The sequence below is a fragment of the Amphiura filiformis genome, chromosome 16 (genome assembly GCF_039555335.1).
Source record: "Amphiura filiformis chromosome 16, Afil_fr2py, whole genome shotgun sequence".
Taxonomy (NCBI): Eukaryota; Metazoa; Echinodermata; class Ophiuroidea; order Amphilepidida; family Amphiuridae; genus Amphiura; species Amphiura filiformis.
In genome coordinates this window covers 57,454,393-57,470,691 of record NC_092643.1, presented here as the reverse complement: position 1 = coordinate 57,470,691, position 16,299 = coordinate 57,454,393, and the positions used below count along the sequence as shown (strand labels likewise).

At 37.0% G+C, this 16,299-nt stretch overlaps 1 protein-coding gene across 1 annotated transcript; it reads left to right on the top strand.

Annotated features, from left to right (window-relative positions):
* Window positions 1-482: 482 nt before the first annotated feature.
* Window positions 483-11,480, top strand: LOC140136249 (3-dehydrosphinganine reductase-like). Its single transcript, XM_072157971.1, has 10 exons — window positions 483-664; window positions 2,002-2,091; window positions 3,344-3,403; window positions 3,647-3,712; window positions 4,209-4,304; window positions 6,667-6,858; window positions 7,816-7,899; window positions 8,530-8,613; window positions 10,056-10,157; window positions 10,911-11,480. Exons 1-10 carry the CDS (start codon window positions 542-544, stop codon window positions 11,016-11,018), a joined length of 1,005 nt encoding a protein of 334 aa, XP_072014072.1. The 5' UTR covers window positions 483-541; the 3' UTR covers window positions 11,019-11,480.
* Window positions 11,481-16,299: the final 4,819 nt, after the last annotated feature.

Sequence of the window (16,299 nt, the reverse complement as noted above, 5' to 3'; positions counted from 1 at the left end):
ACAAACAGTCACACGGGCCAGTCACTGGATATCACAATAATCACATACGAACTAATAAACGCATTAAATACGATTTAAAATAGCTGGGAAGAATCTGTCAGTGCATTCTGTAGCCGTGCATTCTATGATCAGCCCCAATTTCATGTTGATTTCGTGATTTGGGATTTGGAACATATTGCGCAGGCGTAAAAGCAACTCGCAGGCCAATGCAATTCCCGAAACCCGGAAATGTAATCCGTGGTAAAGTCACCCATTATGCTTTATTTAGCCTTAATATTTAGCTCTTTATTTATTTCCAACGTCAAACATGGTTTAAGTCTTTATATTTCACATATTTTGTTTAACAAAATGGGAATTAAAATCCGGGATTAAAATATAAATAATAAACCCCGGGAAAAAAACCTTGACCCCATTGACAAAGCCCGTCGTATGCATTTTCCCAAATGATTGATTGATTGATTTGTTGTTGCTGAAGACGCGGACGTACGGAAGAGGCCGCCACTCCCAGCAGTTCCCCTTCATGACAATTGCTTGATCCAGAATGGAGGCTGCCGTTTTCTTGATTGTTGCCCTCGCTCTATTTATGAGTTTTGTGTTTCTCATTTATATTCTGTCACCACTCATCACACCGAAACCATTGAAGTTGAATGGAGCTCATGTTATTGTAAGCTTAAAAATTATTTTAAAATTATTTTTTTATTTCTTCCGTGGACCGTGATCTGGGCAGTGCGTATTGCGTACACGAGCGTAAAAACAGGCGATAAGCAATCACGCTGATTTACGGATTCAATCATATTCACCGTTGTTTATCACCGATTAACAATGATGCGTCCGTCCACGTCGTCTGTGTGGTTATTATACTGAGTGAAGTAAAGTAGTAAACCATGCAGACGCGAGTTGTTAATCGGTGATAAACAACAGTGAAATATGGTTGAATCCCTTTCAACAACAAAAACAAGAGCTAAAGATGTGTAGTAGGCATAGAATCACATGACACATGATTCTTTCATTAGGAATGTCCGTTTGTCATTGTCACTCAACCTTAAAGCCATTATAACATTTGCTGAGGAGAACGCACTCAAAAAAATTTTAAATTCTGGTTTTTACACGATTGTATTGTACTTTAATCAATAAAGATACTCTGCAAAAATCAAGACTTTAGGTGCTGTAGTTTTGTCAAAATCCGCGATTTTGAATAAAACGATGTAGCGCTTTATTATTAGTACGATGGAAATATTAGTCGAACACGTATGCACAGTACGTACACGGCGTGTGGGATACACATACACACACACCCCGAGGATTGTACCGTATTACAACCGCGGAGTAACATGCATGGGCGCTAGTAGTAAATTCCAATTTTCTATGCTTTACCTCACTTGTTCGCTCAAAATCAAAAGGGACATATCTGACAGTAAAAAGCTAACATTTTATGGAAAATAAATACTAATCTATTTTTACAGAAATGTTATAATATGGCTTTAATACAAGAAGATCAGTGATTTCTTTGTTGATAGCAGCAATAAAACTCAAAAAGAATATAAAGGCCAAGTAAAATAAATAACATGTAATAGGCCCCGCCCTCATCGATTTTTGGAGATTTTCAAATATTTTTGTTATTTTTCTTCTTTGCTCTCTTTTTCATTGTTTCTAAAATTGTTGAAATGAAAAGACATGTTAATGAAGTTCTTGGTTTAACATAAACACATTGCTAACACTCTCTAAATAACAGTATTTTTTTACAGTTAATGAACATTGCCTATTCTGAGCAGTCTAAAATTGAGTTACAGTGCAGCAACATTTGATGTGGTCATGATCAGATGTGTTTACTTCTGAACTTGACAACTTCCATTGCTATGCTCTGTGTTATGGTTCATCTATTTCTATTACTAGATTTTGATAGCAGTGGCCTCTAGCCTCAAATGTGAAGCTATCGGTGAGCAAATTCGAAGCTACACTTCTCAAGTAACTAACGCCATAATGTGTGGTTTGATTTATTAGATTACAGGTGGGTCCAGTGGCATAGGGAAGGCAGTTGCTGCGGAGGTGCTGAACCAAGGTGCTAATGTAACCATAATGGCTAGAAACCAAGTAGGTGTTACCTGTGTTTGCATATTATGAAAATACTATAAAAAAATTAATGTGTTGGTTCTCGTCCCCTCGATCTGGGATTTGTCATATGTTTTTTTTTTTTAGATTTTTCAATTTTTTTAGACTTTGGAATACTTTAGGAAAACTTCATATACATAAATAAGTTTATTAGAGAACATGGATCACTTCCAGTTCCAAGACGTTTTGTGGTACTCTAGGGGGTTTATCCCTCAGGATATCACATTTAATTTTAAAAAAGTGCCTCCTTCTTTCCTGGAGAACTGTTGGAAAAAGACTAAACAATGCTAATTTTACATTGGAGAAGGAAAAAAATCTCCCTCCCTCATCAATTCATGAATATCGTCTGGACAAGAACCAAAACATTAATCAATGAAATGATGCTTCTGACGTCACATATCACTCAAATTAGAAACAGGGACTGCCTTTTGAGGAGAGCAAGAGCAATCGCTCTCTACTGCTCTCCTTAAATCTGATATGAGAGTGATTTTTAGCTCTCCTTATTTGACCATTCTCTCCTTATAATCATATTGTAAATGCTCTAAACAGCTCTCCTTGAAGGCTCCAGAAGAGCTATTTTATGCTCTCCTGCAAATTATGATTGGCTGTATTGCTGATTTACCTAGAATTAATACATAATTGAGCTATTCCATTTAAAATTCACACTACCCCTGTGGAAGATTTTGAAAATATCTTCCACAGAGGGAGTATGAATTTCAAATGGAATGAACACAATTAGGTCGCTCCATTTGAATTTCATGCACCCTCTGAGAAAGATTAAAGCTGAATCTTCCACAGAGGGAGGGTGGTTTCAAATGAAGTTGCTAAAGGTTTAATCGGTACAATTACCGAATAGGGTGCAATTTGCTAGATTTGAGTCCAGTCTTCGTTTACAGAGTTTAGGGTTGGGGTAGGGCAGTCTTGTAATAGAGTTGCACCCTATTTGGTAATCGCTCCTTTTAATCATTCTTCCGCCATATGAAATAGCCCAATTTATTGGATCTGGGTCATCATGAACATACTGAGTTGTACTTGTAACCGTGCCAGTGTCTAAGATTGTAATGAACAAAAGTATGCTTGCAAAATGAACTTGAAAATTTATAAGAATAACTCAAAACATCTTGAAAACATCATTTTTCTGACCTTGTACAGGTACATGTATTAACAATAACAAATATAATGTATGTAAAACCATTTATTAACGATAATTGTAACACTTCTTTTTTTCTTCCAGACAAGGTTAAAACAAGCCAAACAAGAGTTAGAAGAACACATCAAAGATAAAAATACACAGGTAGGAATAAGATTCGAACATTGGTCGGTGACCCCCAATAGGATGACCTATGCTATGTTACTGGTCAAAATTAACAAAGTGTAAACTGATGGAATTTAAAGGCCCTGGTGATGAAAGAGTTGCAAAATTATGTTTTGTGATTTTGGTGGCTTCCCTGAGTAGGTGTGGGAATTACCTGAACATTCTTTCTGCTACCATATGTACATGTAATTGCAATTTAACCATACATTTCCTTTCTTCCAGAAAATTCTCTGTATATCTGTGGATGTTGCCAAGGAATATTCAGCAGTGGAAAAAGCTGTTAAAGAGGTTAGTAGTTATATTGAATACAGTACCATACATGTAGTATAATTGATCAGTTAGTAATAGTGAAAAACAAACAAACTTGGTTTTGTTACTGTGGGCGATGGCATGGGCATCACTAAAGTCCTAAGTTAAAGGTAAAAAAGGCAAAGTCATGCTGGAGCACTGGTTACCTGCAGATGTACCCATCTCTTTTTCCTGGGCATTTAGACCAGACTCCCTTGAATGAACTAGTTGTGGAATGGGGGGGTAGCCACTCCACCCACGCAACAAGTCTGTTTTACCTCCCAGCACCAGTGTCTTAGCTGGCCACCTGTCTGCCCGTCATTTAAACGCCTTTATATAACCTGACATTTAAATGTAATTAAAATGTTTCGATCAAAACCAAAATGCATTTGTAACACATATATTAAATAACATTATTAAATCATTTGAATGTTTGCTCAGAACTGGATGTACATATTTTACACGTACATTTTATATGCATATTTTACCTGCATAGGCCTGTGATGTACTTGGACCATGTGACATGTTAGTAAACAGTGCAGGAACATCAACAGCAGGATCGTTTGAGGAAATGGACGTTTCAGAATTCAGGGTATGTAATATGGTATGGGGGGAAATTTTGAGAGAATAAATACTGACTTTTTGTTTTTCAATACTCTACTGCAGGCTTCCTCAAATAGATTTGTTGAAGCGCCACATGAAATAAAAAAAACCTGCAAAGCGCCACTCAATGGCTGCTTGAAGTCGCCAGGGAGTCAGAGCCCCCCCTCTGAAGCTATCGATTTTTTAAAATTTGAGGTGCAAATGACGCCATTTGGTGCAACATTTTGTACTATTTTAGCCTGTCTTTACAAGGATAACATGGGAATCGCATTGTTTTGTATTTTTTTAAAAATCTAAACGGCGCCGTGCGCCACTCGGGAAGCCACGGCGCGCCACATGTGGTGCGCGCGCCGCTATTTGCGGAGCCCTGCTCTACTGTGTGATGACAAGCAGGTTCAATGTTTTGAAAAGTGCAGCTGGCATCCACTATGATTAAAAAAAAAGTATAGTAGACAGAGATATTTTTTGAGGACATATTTCCATTTCCCCAAATCACTCATGAATTTGCATTTCAGGTTTAGAGTGGTCCGAAGGATATGACTTGCTAACCTTTGTCAGGCTGACATTTTAGCATTGTGATATCAAAAAAAAAGTGGGAATGGTAATGATGAATGCAATGGACAAGAACACAAAACACATCCAAGGATCAGTATATGATACATGAGGATACCTTGAATATGAGAACAGGTTATTGGCGAGTTAAAAAATAGGCGAGTTAGAAAAAGGCGAGTTAAAATGGCGAGTTACCCCCTGCAGTGTTTTCCGGAAAGTACACGTGGCGAGTTAAAATGGCGAGTTACCCCCTGCAGTGTTTTTCCGGAAAGTCCACGAGGCGAAGTTGTGAATTTCCGGAAAGTCCACGCGGCGAGTTGTGACTTTCCGGAAGGTCCGCATGGCGAGTTGTGAATTTCCGAAAGTCCATGTGGCGAAGTTGCGAATTTCCGGAAAGTCCATGTGGCGAGTTGTGAAAAATGCAGTTTTGGTCAAAATTCAAAAATGATTATTTAAAAAATTGATACCATTAATGTATTCTTTGACTCATGTCCGTTCCATATTATACTTTATCATATAAATAGATATCAGCCTTGATTTTAAATACTGCAATCAATAGTTATTACAAATACCATTAATACTGTACAAATTTGCCTAGGCATTATGTGTTTTGACTTTGGCACATACAATTTGATTTTTTTTTTTTGTGTGTGCAGTATGTCCTAACTAGTTTTTGATGGTAAAAACAAAAGGATTTCAGTATCAGTAGAATGCACAGTGACCGCCACTGATGTTGATGAAAATGTATTTGTATGATTTTTTATTTCAAGAGTAGTGAGATATGATTAGGTTTCTTTTATATTAGTGGTTGCTTGTATATCCGATTATTCATGGTACATAAAATAGTTGAGTAATCAATCAATTGACTGATTATGTGTTGTGCCCTTTGTGTTGTGTTTTTTTTTTAAAGTGTTTAAAAAGTTTTATGACTTTTATTTGTATAACTTTTTCGGATTTTATTTATACTAGAAGAAGAGTGCAGCCTATGCACAGGCGAGAGTAGCACTGTCTCTATATATTAATTCCCAAGATCATTGCAAGCCCGAGAGAAATATATGATAAATGGAAACTGATTTTGCTGATTTTGGACTAGCAGCTTTAAAAAAAAACAGTACTTAATACACTGTGACATTTTTAATTCACTGTTGGAACTTCATCATAGTCTTGCTGTAACTCGCCACCGGGACTTCATAGTGTTACTGTAACTCGCCACTGGGACTTCATAGTGTTGCTGTAACTCGCCACTGGGACTTCATAGTGTTACTGTAACTCGCCACTGGGACTTCATAGTGTTGCTGTAACTCGCCACTGGGACTTCATAGTGTTACTGTAACTCGCCACTGGGACTTCATAGTGTTGCTGTAACTCGCCACTGGGACTTCATAGTGTTACTGTAACTCGCCACTGGGACTTCATAGTGTTGCTGTAACTCGCCACCGGGACTTCATAGTGTTACTGTAACTCGCCACCGGGACTTCATAGTGTTACTGTAACTCGCCACTGGGACTTCATAGTGTTGCTGTAACTCGCCACCGGGACTTCATAGTGTTACTGTAACTCGCCACTGGGACTTCATAGTGTTACCCATGGGAATATCTAAAAATAGCCTGACTCTGTGGGGGTAACTCGCCTTTTTAACTCGCCTTTACCTAACTCGCCCATATTGTAACTCGCCTAAAACATGCTCTCCTTGAATATACATGTACAAACAACTGGATGTGTACCTTTCCATTATGATATCATTTGTTTGTATGTTATTATGTGACGACTCTTAGATTATTTTTCTCCTTTTGTCACAGAAATTAATGGATGTGAACTATCTCGGTACAGTTTATCCTACAAAAGCAGTTCTACCATACATGAAGCAACAGAGCCAGGGTCGTATAGTGTTTGTATCATCACAAGCAGGCCAGATAGGTCTCTTTGGATATACAGCTTATTCTGGTTCAAAGTTTGCACTTATGGGGTTTGCTGAAGCATTGCAAATGGAGGTAAGTTAAAAGGAGACAGAATTTGGCTACTCCAGTTGGACTTCTTACACCCCATATGGAAGACATGACCTTAATCTTCTACACAGGGAGTGTGAGTTTCAAATGGGGTTACCTGACTCCATTTGATATTTGCACCCCCTGTGTAAGAGATTAAGGTACTAATGTCTTCCATAGGGGTGTATAGGTTTAAACTGGAATAGCCAATTGTACTATTATCACAGAGGCAAAGTCCTTGTCGTGGTTTGTATGAGATTTTCTACCAGGACTCATTTTGGAGAAAAAGTAAGTCGTGGTTCACCTGAATTTAGTCAGGATCAGGGCTCTCAACATGACTCACTTTTGTTTTAGTAATAAGCTAAAATAAATAGTCAAATATCCAATAGCACAGTTCAATAGTCAAGTTTCAACAATAATATAATTTTGTTAATAATATTGGTTTCTGTGTGTCCTGGTCCTGTCCATGCTGTATGCCTCAGAGCTCCATGCAGAGAAGTCAATATGCCTTTTTGAAGTATGGTGGGCACAAATGGAGAGGCGTACTTTGGTTTGAGTAAACTTTTGTCAGCTGAGAAAGCATGCAAAGGTTTACTCAAACCAAAGTACGCCCTCTCCTTTTGTGCCCGCCATACTTCAAAAAGGCTTTTATGGAAATCAGGGTGAAAGAGGTGTGAGTACCTCGGGCTATATTGTGTCTCATCTCAAGTTAAGTGTAACACCATGTTGGATTGCACAGTGGGAAATTCGAATTGATGCATTTCTTGGTTGCGTCATCAGCATACAGAAAAAAATTGCCCTATGATGTGTATGCCCCGGAGGATAAGGTTAGCACACATGATTCGAATCTGCCACTACATAATCCAGCTTGGCGTTACTCTCAACTTGAGACTATAGTTTCTTTCCAGATCTGATTTTTGATAATATCATAACTAATCTTTGCATACTTTGCATTTATTGCAGGTGAAGCCGTACAATATTTATCTTACAATAAACTTTCCACCTGACACACAGACACCGTTATATGAAGAAGATCTCAAACGTTCGGTAAGAAGAAACATTCTTTAAATGGCTTGTAAAATTATTAGTCAATACTCGCTAATGATTTCATAATGAACGGGCAGGGCAGGGGCACCTACAGAGGGCATGGCAAGTGACTGCTGTAGGTAAACATGGCGTGTCCGGAAATGCTTTGGGTGCTAAAGCCCCCGCACTTTATTAAAAATCATGTAAAATCATCTGTTTTTGGCGATTTTAGCCATTAAGCCCCCGCATAAATCTGTGTGCCGGGCTTAGACCCCGCAGGAAAAGATCCTGGACATGCCAGTGGTAAAGGACATTATTTTGAGGGCAATCAGGAGCAGGGGCATCAATGGCATATTCCATCAGTTAATTTGAGGGATGTGATCTGCAGAATTAAGATCAATGTATTGCCATGCTTTATGTATGGGTATCTCAGTTTAATCAATGTCTGCACACCAAAGGTGGAGTTCATAGTTCACTTTTTCGCTCACAATATTTTCTGCATGGATTTATGTCATTGTGCGTGTAATGTTGTAAAGTTTAAAATGGGTTAATAATTGTCTGATATTTGATTCATACATCACCTTCCAGTTCCATTTATGCACATCTTTTAACATATTATTCTTATTTCTTTGTTATTCTTGATATTGATAGCCAGAAGAAACAGTGTTAATATCCCAAACATCAGGATTGTACCAACCAGCAGATGTTGCTAGCTCAATAGTTACAGATTCAAAGGTCAGTGTGTGTCAGTGTCATCAGTGAATAAAACTGGATAACAAGGCAGACCCCAGCTCATCATCGAGTGTGCAGAAAGCATACTGTATTTTACTTAAATGTCCATTCAGTGATTTACTTATCTGGACAATCGGAAAAATCATCAAAATTCTGATTTTAGTACCTTTGTCATTGTCATAGATGTGCTAACACAGCCTGCTTGTGGTTCAACCGAAAGTTGTGTATTTATGACAAAATAATAAGACGTTTTACATGAATCTGTAATTTATATACTTACAGTATATAAATTAGATACATGTATTTGAATGGGGCTTCAACTTCGTCTATACAGCTATTTTCTTTGTTTTTGGCCAAATTTTTCATTTCAAGAATAGCCTACCAAATGACAATTTGAAAGACTTATCCTTCACTTTTAAGCAATTTATAAACAATTTTATTTTTTTTACACTTGTGCTGGGATCACTGAATGGGTCTTTAATTAGCACCCTTCCTCGAATAAGTGCCCCTGCAAAATCTTTTGAGGGACAACTATCTAAGCACCCCCTTTTTCAATGCACCTCTAAATTTCATTGAATGTCTGAATAAAATGAAGTATATAAAATTTTAAAATATTCATTTTGTTGCCTTATATGGTCAATATTTAAAAAAATAAGGCCAATATAAAAAAAGTGGGAAAAAACCCCTTTCAGGAGTATTTTTTATGTGGTCACAAAAAAGAAAGAAGCCCAAATTGTGTATTTCTCCAAAATTATTGCTTTTACACCAACTCTGTGCCCATATTTAGATTCCTTGACTCTTTGCCCTTCCAAAAATGTATACTTTGGTATATGCCGTATGTGAATAAGGCCAATAAAGTGTATGTTTGCCCTCATTTGATTTGAAAAAAAAAAAACCAGTTGGTCGGTGTTTTAGGAAAACTAAAGAGCAAAGTAAATATCAGTATTATGCACACAACTTTTGTTTTAATAACATCTTTTTGATAAGGAGAGATATCATTTGTACAAATTTTAGGGTATGAACAAACATTACACATGAATTTAGAAGACAGGCTTTGTAACCCGCCAAAGCTTTTCATCTAAATTGTACCAGACAATGTCAGACATACACTAGATTTATACTACAAAGCAAGTTTTGATGGGATACCACTATTTTGAAATGTGATGAAGTCTTCATCTGAGGGTAAATGATTTATTTCACATAAATTTGTTGATTTACATTTGAAATAATACACAAATATATCATTTTCGCTATGAAAATGGGATAATTATAGTTCCAAGAAAAAAAAGGCACTTGATTTTCTGGATCAGTTGAATGAGGCTGGGGGGGGCTAATTAAGATGTTATGGCACTTTTACAACATGCCATAGTACTCCGTACAGGTGTTCTCCAAATATTTGAATTAAAATAATAATACTGTGTGTCATCGGTTTCTTGTCTGCACAGAATGCCGTTTTCTTAAGTTGGATTGGTCTAGATGGTTTCATGCTTGCTAATATGACGTGCGGAATGTCTCCAGTCACATCCATGATGGAAGGTGTACAACAGGTAGAGTTTGCTCTAATAATAATAATCTAATTGACAACATAAGCTTAATACCAAATATAGTTGACCAAAATGGGATATAGTGTCAATATTTTTTATTTTTTTGTTTCAAGATTACTTGTTAACCCTCTCAACACAGCTAGGTGACGACTGCAGACGACAAGTTCCAAATTTTCTTTAAAAATTAAAAAATTTCAGAATTATGAATATCATGACCATAATTGGAATCAGCATGAACAGTGCATTAAAATGAGTACAAACAAGCCCAGTATTGGTTCAGTGGTTCTTGAGACATGTCATAATGTGAGCATGCCCTTACCCATTTGGGAAATTCTGGCTATGTACAAAGTATTGGCTAAAAACTCTATGCTCTATGAACATGAGATTTTCACTGGATTTTCTTCTAAATATGAAAGGAAATGACTATTTCAACCCAACTACCAACTTGGTTGTCTCATGGAGCGAAATGAATATCATGAATTTAACTGTAGAAACCTGTGATGGGCCTCCCCCCCCCCCATGATCATTGTTGATGCAGGGGTAAAACTTTTATCACTGAAATGAACGTAAAGGATGGAGCTATGATTATCTAAAGCCGTTTGGGTGGAAACACAATCGGTTTTTTATGTTGGATGAAAAACCTTGGGGTTTTCAAACCCTGTGGTGAATATTAATGAACTTATTTGCTTCTTGTGTCCATAGTTTAGGACTCTTCTATATTAATTTATCTTATTGTTGTTTTCTTTTCATTTTCAGGTCGTAACCATGGGGATCTTCAGAATTGTGTCTTTCTTCTATCTGGGCATGTTTGATAGAATTGTAAGGAAATGCAAAGAAAATCGGAAAAAGGATAAAAAAGACTAGGCAATGGAGTCAAATCTGTTTAATCTTTCGATTGACCTTTGATGCTTAGTCGATCCTTGTTATTTTATGAAATATCAATTGATTGATCTGTTAATTGGGAAGCATATACCCATAATGTGGACAAGTAAAATTGTACCATTAATTCTGATTCATACATACTCACGATATAACGATGTTTCTGATTGGATTTGGGACGTTTTTTACTGGTCATAAATTCCGTTTATGACGAGTACGCAGGGCATAAACAAGTTGCATCACGCAGCGTTGGAACTCAATTAACGCGATCCACGATTTGCTTGTATTGCGTACACGCGCATATCACTGCGCCCATTTCATGCAGAGCGCAAAAGATGAACGCGATGACCTCATGAGCTGAGCTGCTTCCTGCAAGTAGGCCTACTCATTTTCTCCTAAGTTTTGAAGGAAAACGGTATGGAAATGTTATTTAAACTTGTAAACCCTTATTATTTTTGTTTTCAGAATGTTGGGTATATGTATGAACGGGGTTCATTCATAGGATTTCGGGCATGATCGTTGATTTATGCCCAAGGCTCACGCCTCGGGCATAAACAGCGATTATGCCCTCAATCCTATGAATGAACCCCTAATTGATTAGTTGATAGTTCACTAATAATGGGAACTGCTCATTAGTCCCATTGTTCATTAGTCTAAAAAGGGTTTTATGCATTTATGTTAGGATCAGGTTTAGGAATGAGGTTCAGCGGCATAGACAGGGGGGTGCAGACATTTTTCAGGGATAAAATGTGGACGGCAAAGAGCAAAGTGTCAGTCCTAAAAATGGGACACAAAATTGACAAATGGGGACAAAAATTTAGCTTTTGCCTCCTCACACCAAAATCCTGGCTACGCTACTGAAGAGGTTAGGGTTAAGGTTAGATATAGGGTTAGGGTTCTAGGGTAGGTGTTCAGATTAAAGTTATGGTTAAGTTTTGGGTAAGTGTTGGGTTATGTTTAGGGATAGCATCAGGGCTAACTATAGCTAACTATGGGCTTGGGTGAAGTTTATTTAAGGGCTAGGTATTATAACAACCTGTAAGGCCTGTGTAATGAAATTGTTAGTTTCCTGTCACCCGCCCTCATCACTTTTTCAATTTGACCAAACCTTTCATTATTTTCAATTATCTGAAAATTGAGATGGAAATAATCAAAATTGAAACTCTCAAAATGTCTGACATCCCCTGCTGATCATAATCAGCAGTTTTTCGTAGTTGTAAGGATAGAGGATGTGGTAAATAATGGAAATTTAAGGATTATCTCATCATGTTTCTAATGATTACAAAAATTTCAAATTTCTTTTCATTTTGATGAAACAAATTCAAATATTTTCTCAATCTGTTGCAAAATGGCCGTAATGATGATGTAAGCATTAATACCTGCTTTGAGATGGTCTTTCATCAACAATATAGGTAATAGCCATACATTGTATAAATGAAAGTTTTGACAATTATGAAATTTTCAAAAATAATGAATAATGAAATCATGACCCTCATATTTAACTGAAAAAATGTGACGGGAAACTAATCATTTCATTTCATTAGCCTATTCCTAATACGTATTGATCCAGCATCAATGGTCGGTCTGAAGATGGAACAAATTTGGCTGCGGTGCCTTGACCAAAAACGATTTGTATTCCTTATTTATATTTGCACTATTCAATGCCAGAATGTATTTTGTATAAAATTAATTGCAGCTATTAAAAAGTACTTGGTGTATGTCCTCTTTTGAGTGATGCTAGAAACATAAATAAACACTTCAAAGAGGTTAAACCTAAAGAATACCAACTCAACATTGATGTGTGTAATGCTATGGTAAATCAGCCATATTGGATTGTCACTCATGGAGAGCAAGTAGCGTACCTCTGGCATGTATCGCTTGAAGCCCATAATGGAATGGTAATTGAGCATTACAAAGGTGTGGGTATGCAGCACTTAGTGCACATTAACAACAATCACACACTTAGAATCATGAGTGGTTTTTGATGAAAGAGACAACTCTCCATAAAAAACATTACAATATAGATTGGTCTTACAATAATACATGTTTATGCAGCTGCCTGTATCAGTAATGTAGTTGCTCAAACTCCAAATAATGTTTTTATGGAGGGTGTCTGCCTTCATCTCTTTCCTTTCATCAAAAAAAACAACAACACTCAGAAACACTTTAGATTCTGCAGCACGACATGATAAAGGATGGCCAAAACAAAGAATCCTATTTCTTCTTCTGTAGGTAAACGAAAGGTGTACATTAAGGTGATTAAAAGAATGACACTTCCACAACATCATCTTGTAATAAGCGCCTATCCCAGAAAAATTAATGCCCTCCAGATTTTCATCTGCCATTTCTCAAAGAAAATTTTCAAGTCTTTTGTGACAAAATTCTAAGCTGACAATTCAACGTGCAAGCAGCATTTTTGTGTTTTACCTGGCTCGCTAGTGTATGCACATGAATGCATGAGGAATAGACAAAAATATTTGTATGACGCAAATAACATGATTGCCATGGCAATTACTTTTATTGATAAAGATGTTGTATCGGCAGCAAGTAATACAAGAAGGTGGCGTGTAGCACTTCTATTTACTTTATGGGTTATTTCAGTTGAAATCCATACACCACCTATGCAAGACATCACCCTAATCTCCCACACAGGGAGTGTGACTTTCAAATGGGGTTACCTGAATAGATCATAGATGACTCCATTTAAAATCTACACCCCCTTGTGTGTGCTTAAGGTAATTGCTATCATAGGTGTTGTATGGATTTCAACTGGAATAGCCCATTATCACCATGGCACCTTCAAATGGGACTATCTGAATACATGACTCCATTTAAATTCTACACCCCCTGTGTGAGATTAAGGTCATGTCTTCCATAGGGGTGTATGGATTTCAACAAGAATAGCCGTTAAATTGGGTTTATCCTTTGTGTAAGAATGCATGGAATTAGCCTAGCACGAATCTTATGTTGAAGGATTATACAGCTTTATTCCACAAGCTGCTTAATTCCACAATGGAGACTTACGGTGGTACTACACCCCTGGCAAATTGTGTGCCTATTTTTGCATTTTTCTCAAAAAATTATAGCGTATTGGTGACAAGTAAGATATGTATATTATATGGTCATGGTGTGCAACTACTGCACTGGAAATTTTATTTCAGCAGCACGGACAACAGTTCAAAAATGAGGGAAACCAATATTTGATCAATAAATCAATAACTACTTGCCTTGAGTTCCTGAATTTCCAGTGCAGTAGTTGTAGTCCTTGCCCCTATAATATACATATCTTACTTGTCACAACGCCGCTATAATTTTTGAGAAAAATGCAAAATAGGCACAAATGGCCGGGGTGTACTGTAGTACCACCTTAACACTAGTCTAATTCACTAATCTTACACCAAGGATACACCTTAAATGGTCACCACAGCACTTGCAACATTTTGTTCTGATCTGAGACGAGGACTTGTCAACGCTATAAATATTATGTAGTCTTATTGTATGTAATATTTTGTATTCATCTCAGGTATACTTATTAGCAGAATTATGTATGTTTTTAAATATTTAAAATCAATAAATTAATTTGATAATTATAATGTAGGTGCTCTGAAAATACTTTCCACTATAGTATTACTACTCTGATTCATTACTTTGTGTTGATTCCTTTAGCAATTATATGGCACCTTTCTCACGAAGTAAGGGCTAAGAGTAAAATTGTACAATTGTGTTTGGGAGTGGGCTTCTCTCTTTTCTCTTTTCCTAGCTATTTTCTTCCATTTCTTGCTTTGTTTATCAAAGCTATCTAGGCCAGCATGCATATATTAGCCTACACTGGCTATCCAGGCTTGTGCATTTGTATGAGCTTGGAACGGTCCATGGTTTTCCATGGATTAGCATGTGTTCCTCACGGACCAACCTGGGTAAACAAACAAACAGTCTAAAATGTAAAATGTTAACCCTACCCCCAATTCCAGAAAATCACAGCATTAATTTTTAAAATATTACCCTGTGTTATCAATGAAACACCACACTAATCCTTTAGTTGGACCTAAACTGGCAATGCCCAATTTTGATATTTGGAATTTTAGGGAGACGGGACAAAAACCTGTAATTTGGCATGTTTTGGAATTTCATACCATCGCATCCTGTGTTATCAATGAAACACCACACTAATCCTTTAGTTGGACCTAAACTGGCAATGCCCAATTTTGATATTTGGAATTTTAGGGAGATGGGACAAAAACCTGCAATTTGGCATGTTTTGGAATTTCATACCATCGCATCCTGTGTTATCAATGAAACACCACACTAATCCTTTAGTTGGACCTAAACTGGCAATGTTCAATTTTGATATTTAGAATTTTAGGGAGACGTCCGGAACAAAAACCTGCAATTTGGCATGTTTTGGAATTTCATACCATCATAGTCCTTGTGTGCAGTAACATGTCCAAGGAGTAAAATCAACCTTTGGACACATTTTGTCATTCAGCTTTTCCCTCCCCTTCAGACACATCTCAGTGTCTCAGCCCCCCCCCTCCACACACACACGCCCACCCACCACACATTGAAGGTATTTGGCACGCTGAGGTTCTAATGTCTTGTGGACCCACCATAGGATCGATAAATTACTCTCATAGGGTCTGATGTCTTGTGGTCAGAGCTTAGGATGTCTTGCAAAGGTCAGTTGATCGTTGCAGAGGTTCATTCAAATAATTGAAATGGAGTGGTTGATGCAAAACTGACATTTGATCCTATGCTCTGGCCACAAGACATCAGATCCTGTAAGTCGCATGGTAAGCTTAGAGTTCTGAGTACTAAACAAATGACCTTTCACTCTAAGCTTGGACCACTCATAAGAGATTGGAGCAACCAGTGAAATCCACCCCGGGAAATCCACAAAGTACTTTTTAGGGTTAGAATAAAGTCATGGTTAAAATAACTATAGCTCCATTAAGGGATCCAAAATGAGCGTTTATTGCGTTTCGACAGTATTTTTTGTGGGACATGAGAGCACCTCAGACCTATCGAATTGCATTCTGAACACGAAGCATGTCTTTCTGATATCAAATAATTTTCATTTTTTAAATCACAATATAATACAAATTTTATGACAAATTATAAAAATTTGATATTTTTCAAATTTTGATATATAACAGTCCTCAAGTAAATTATATAAATCTAATGATATATTCTTAAAGTGTATGTAGCAGGGAGGAAAAGCCGACGGTCAATTGAAAATTTTGACTTTCATATTGAAGATATGGATTTT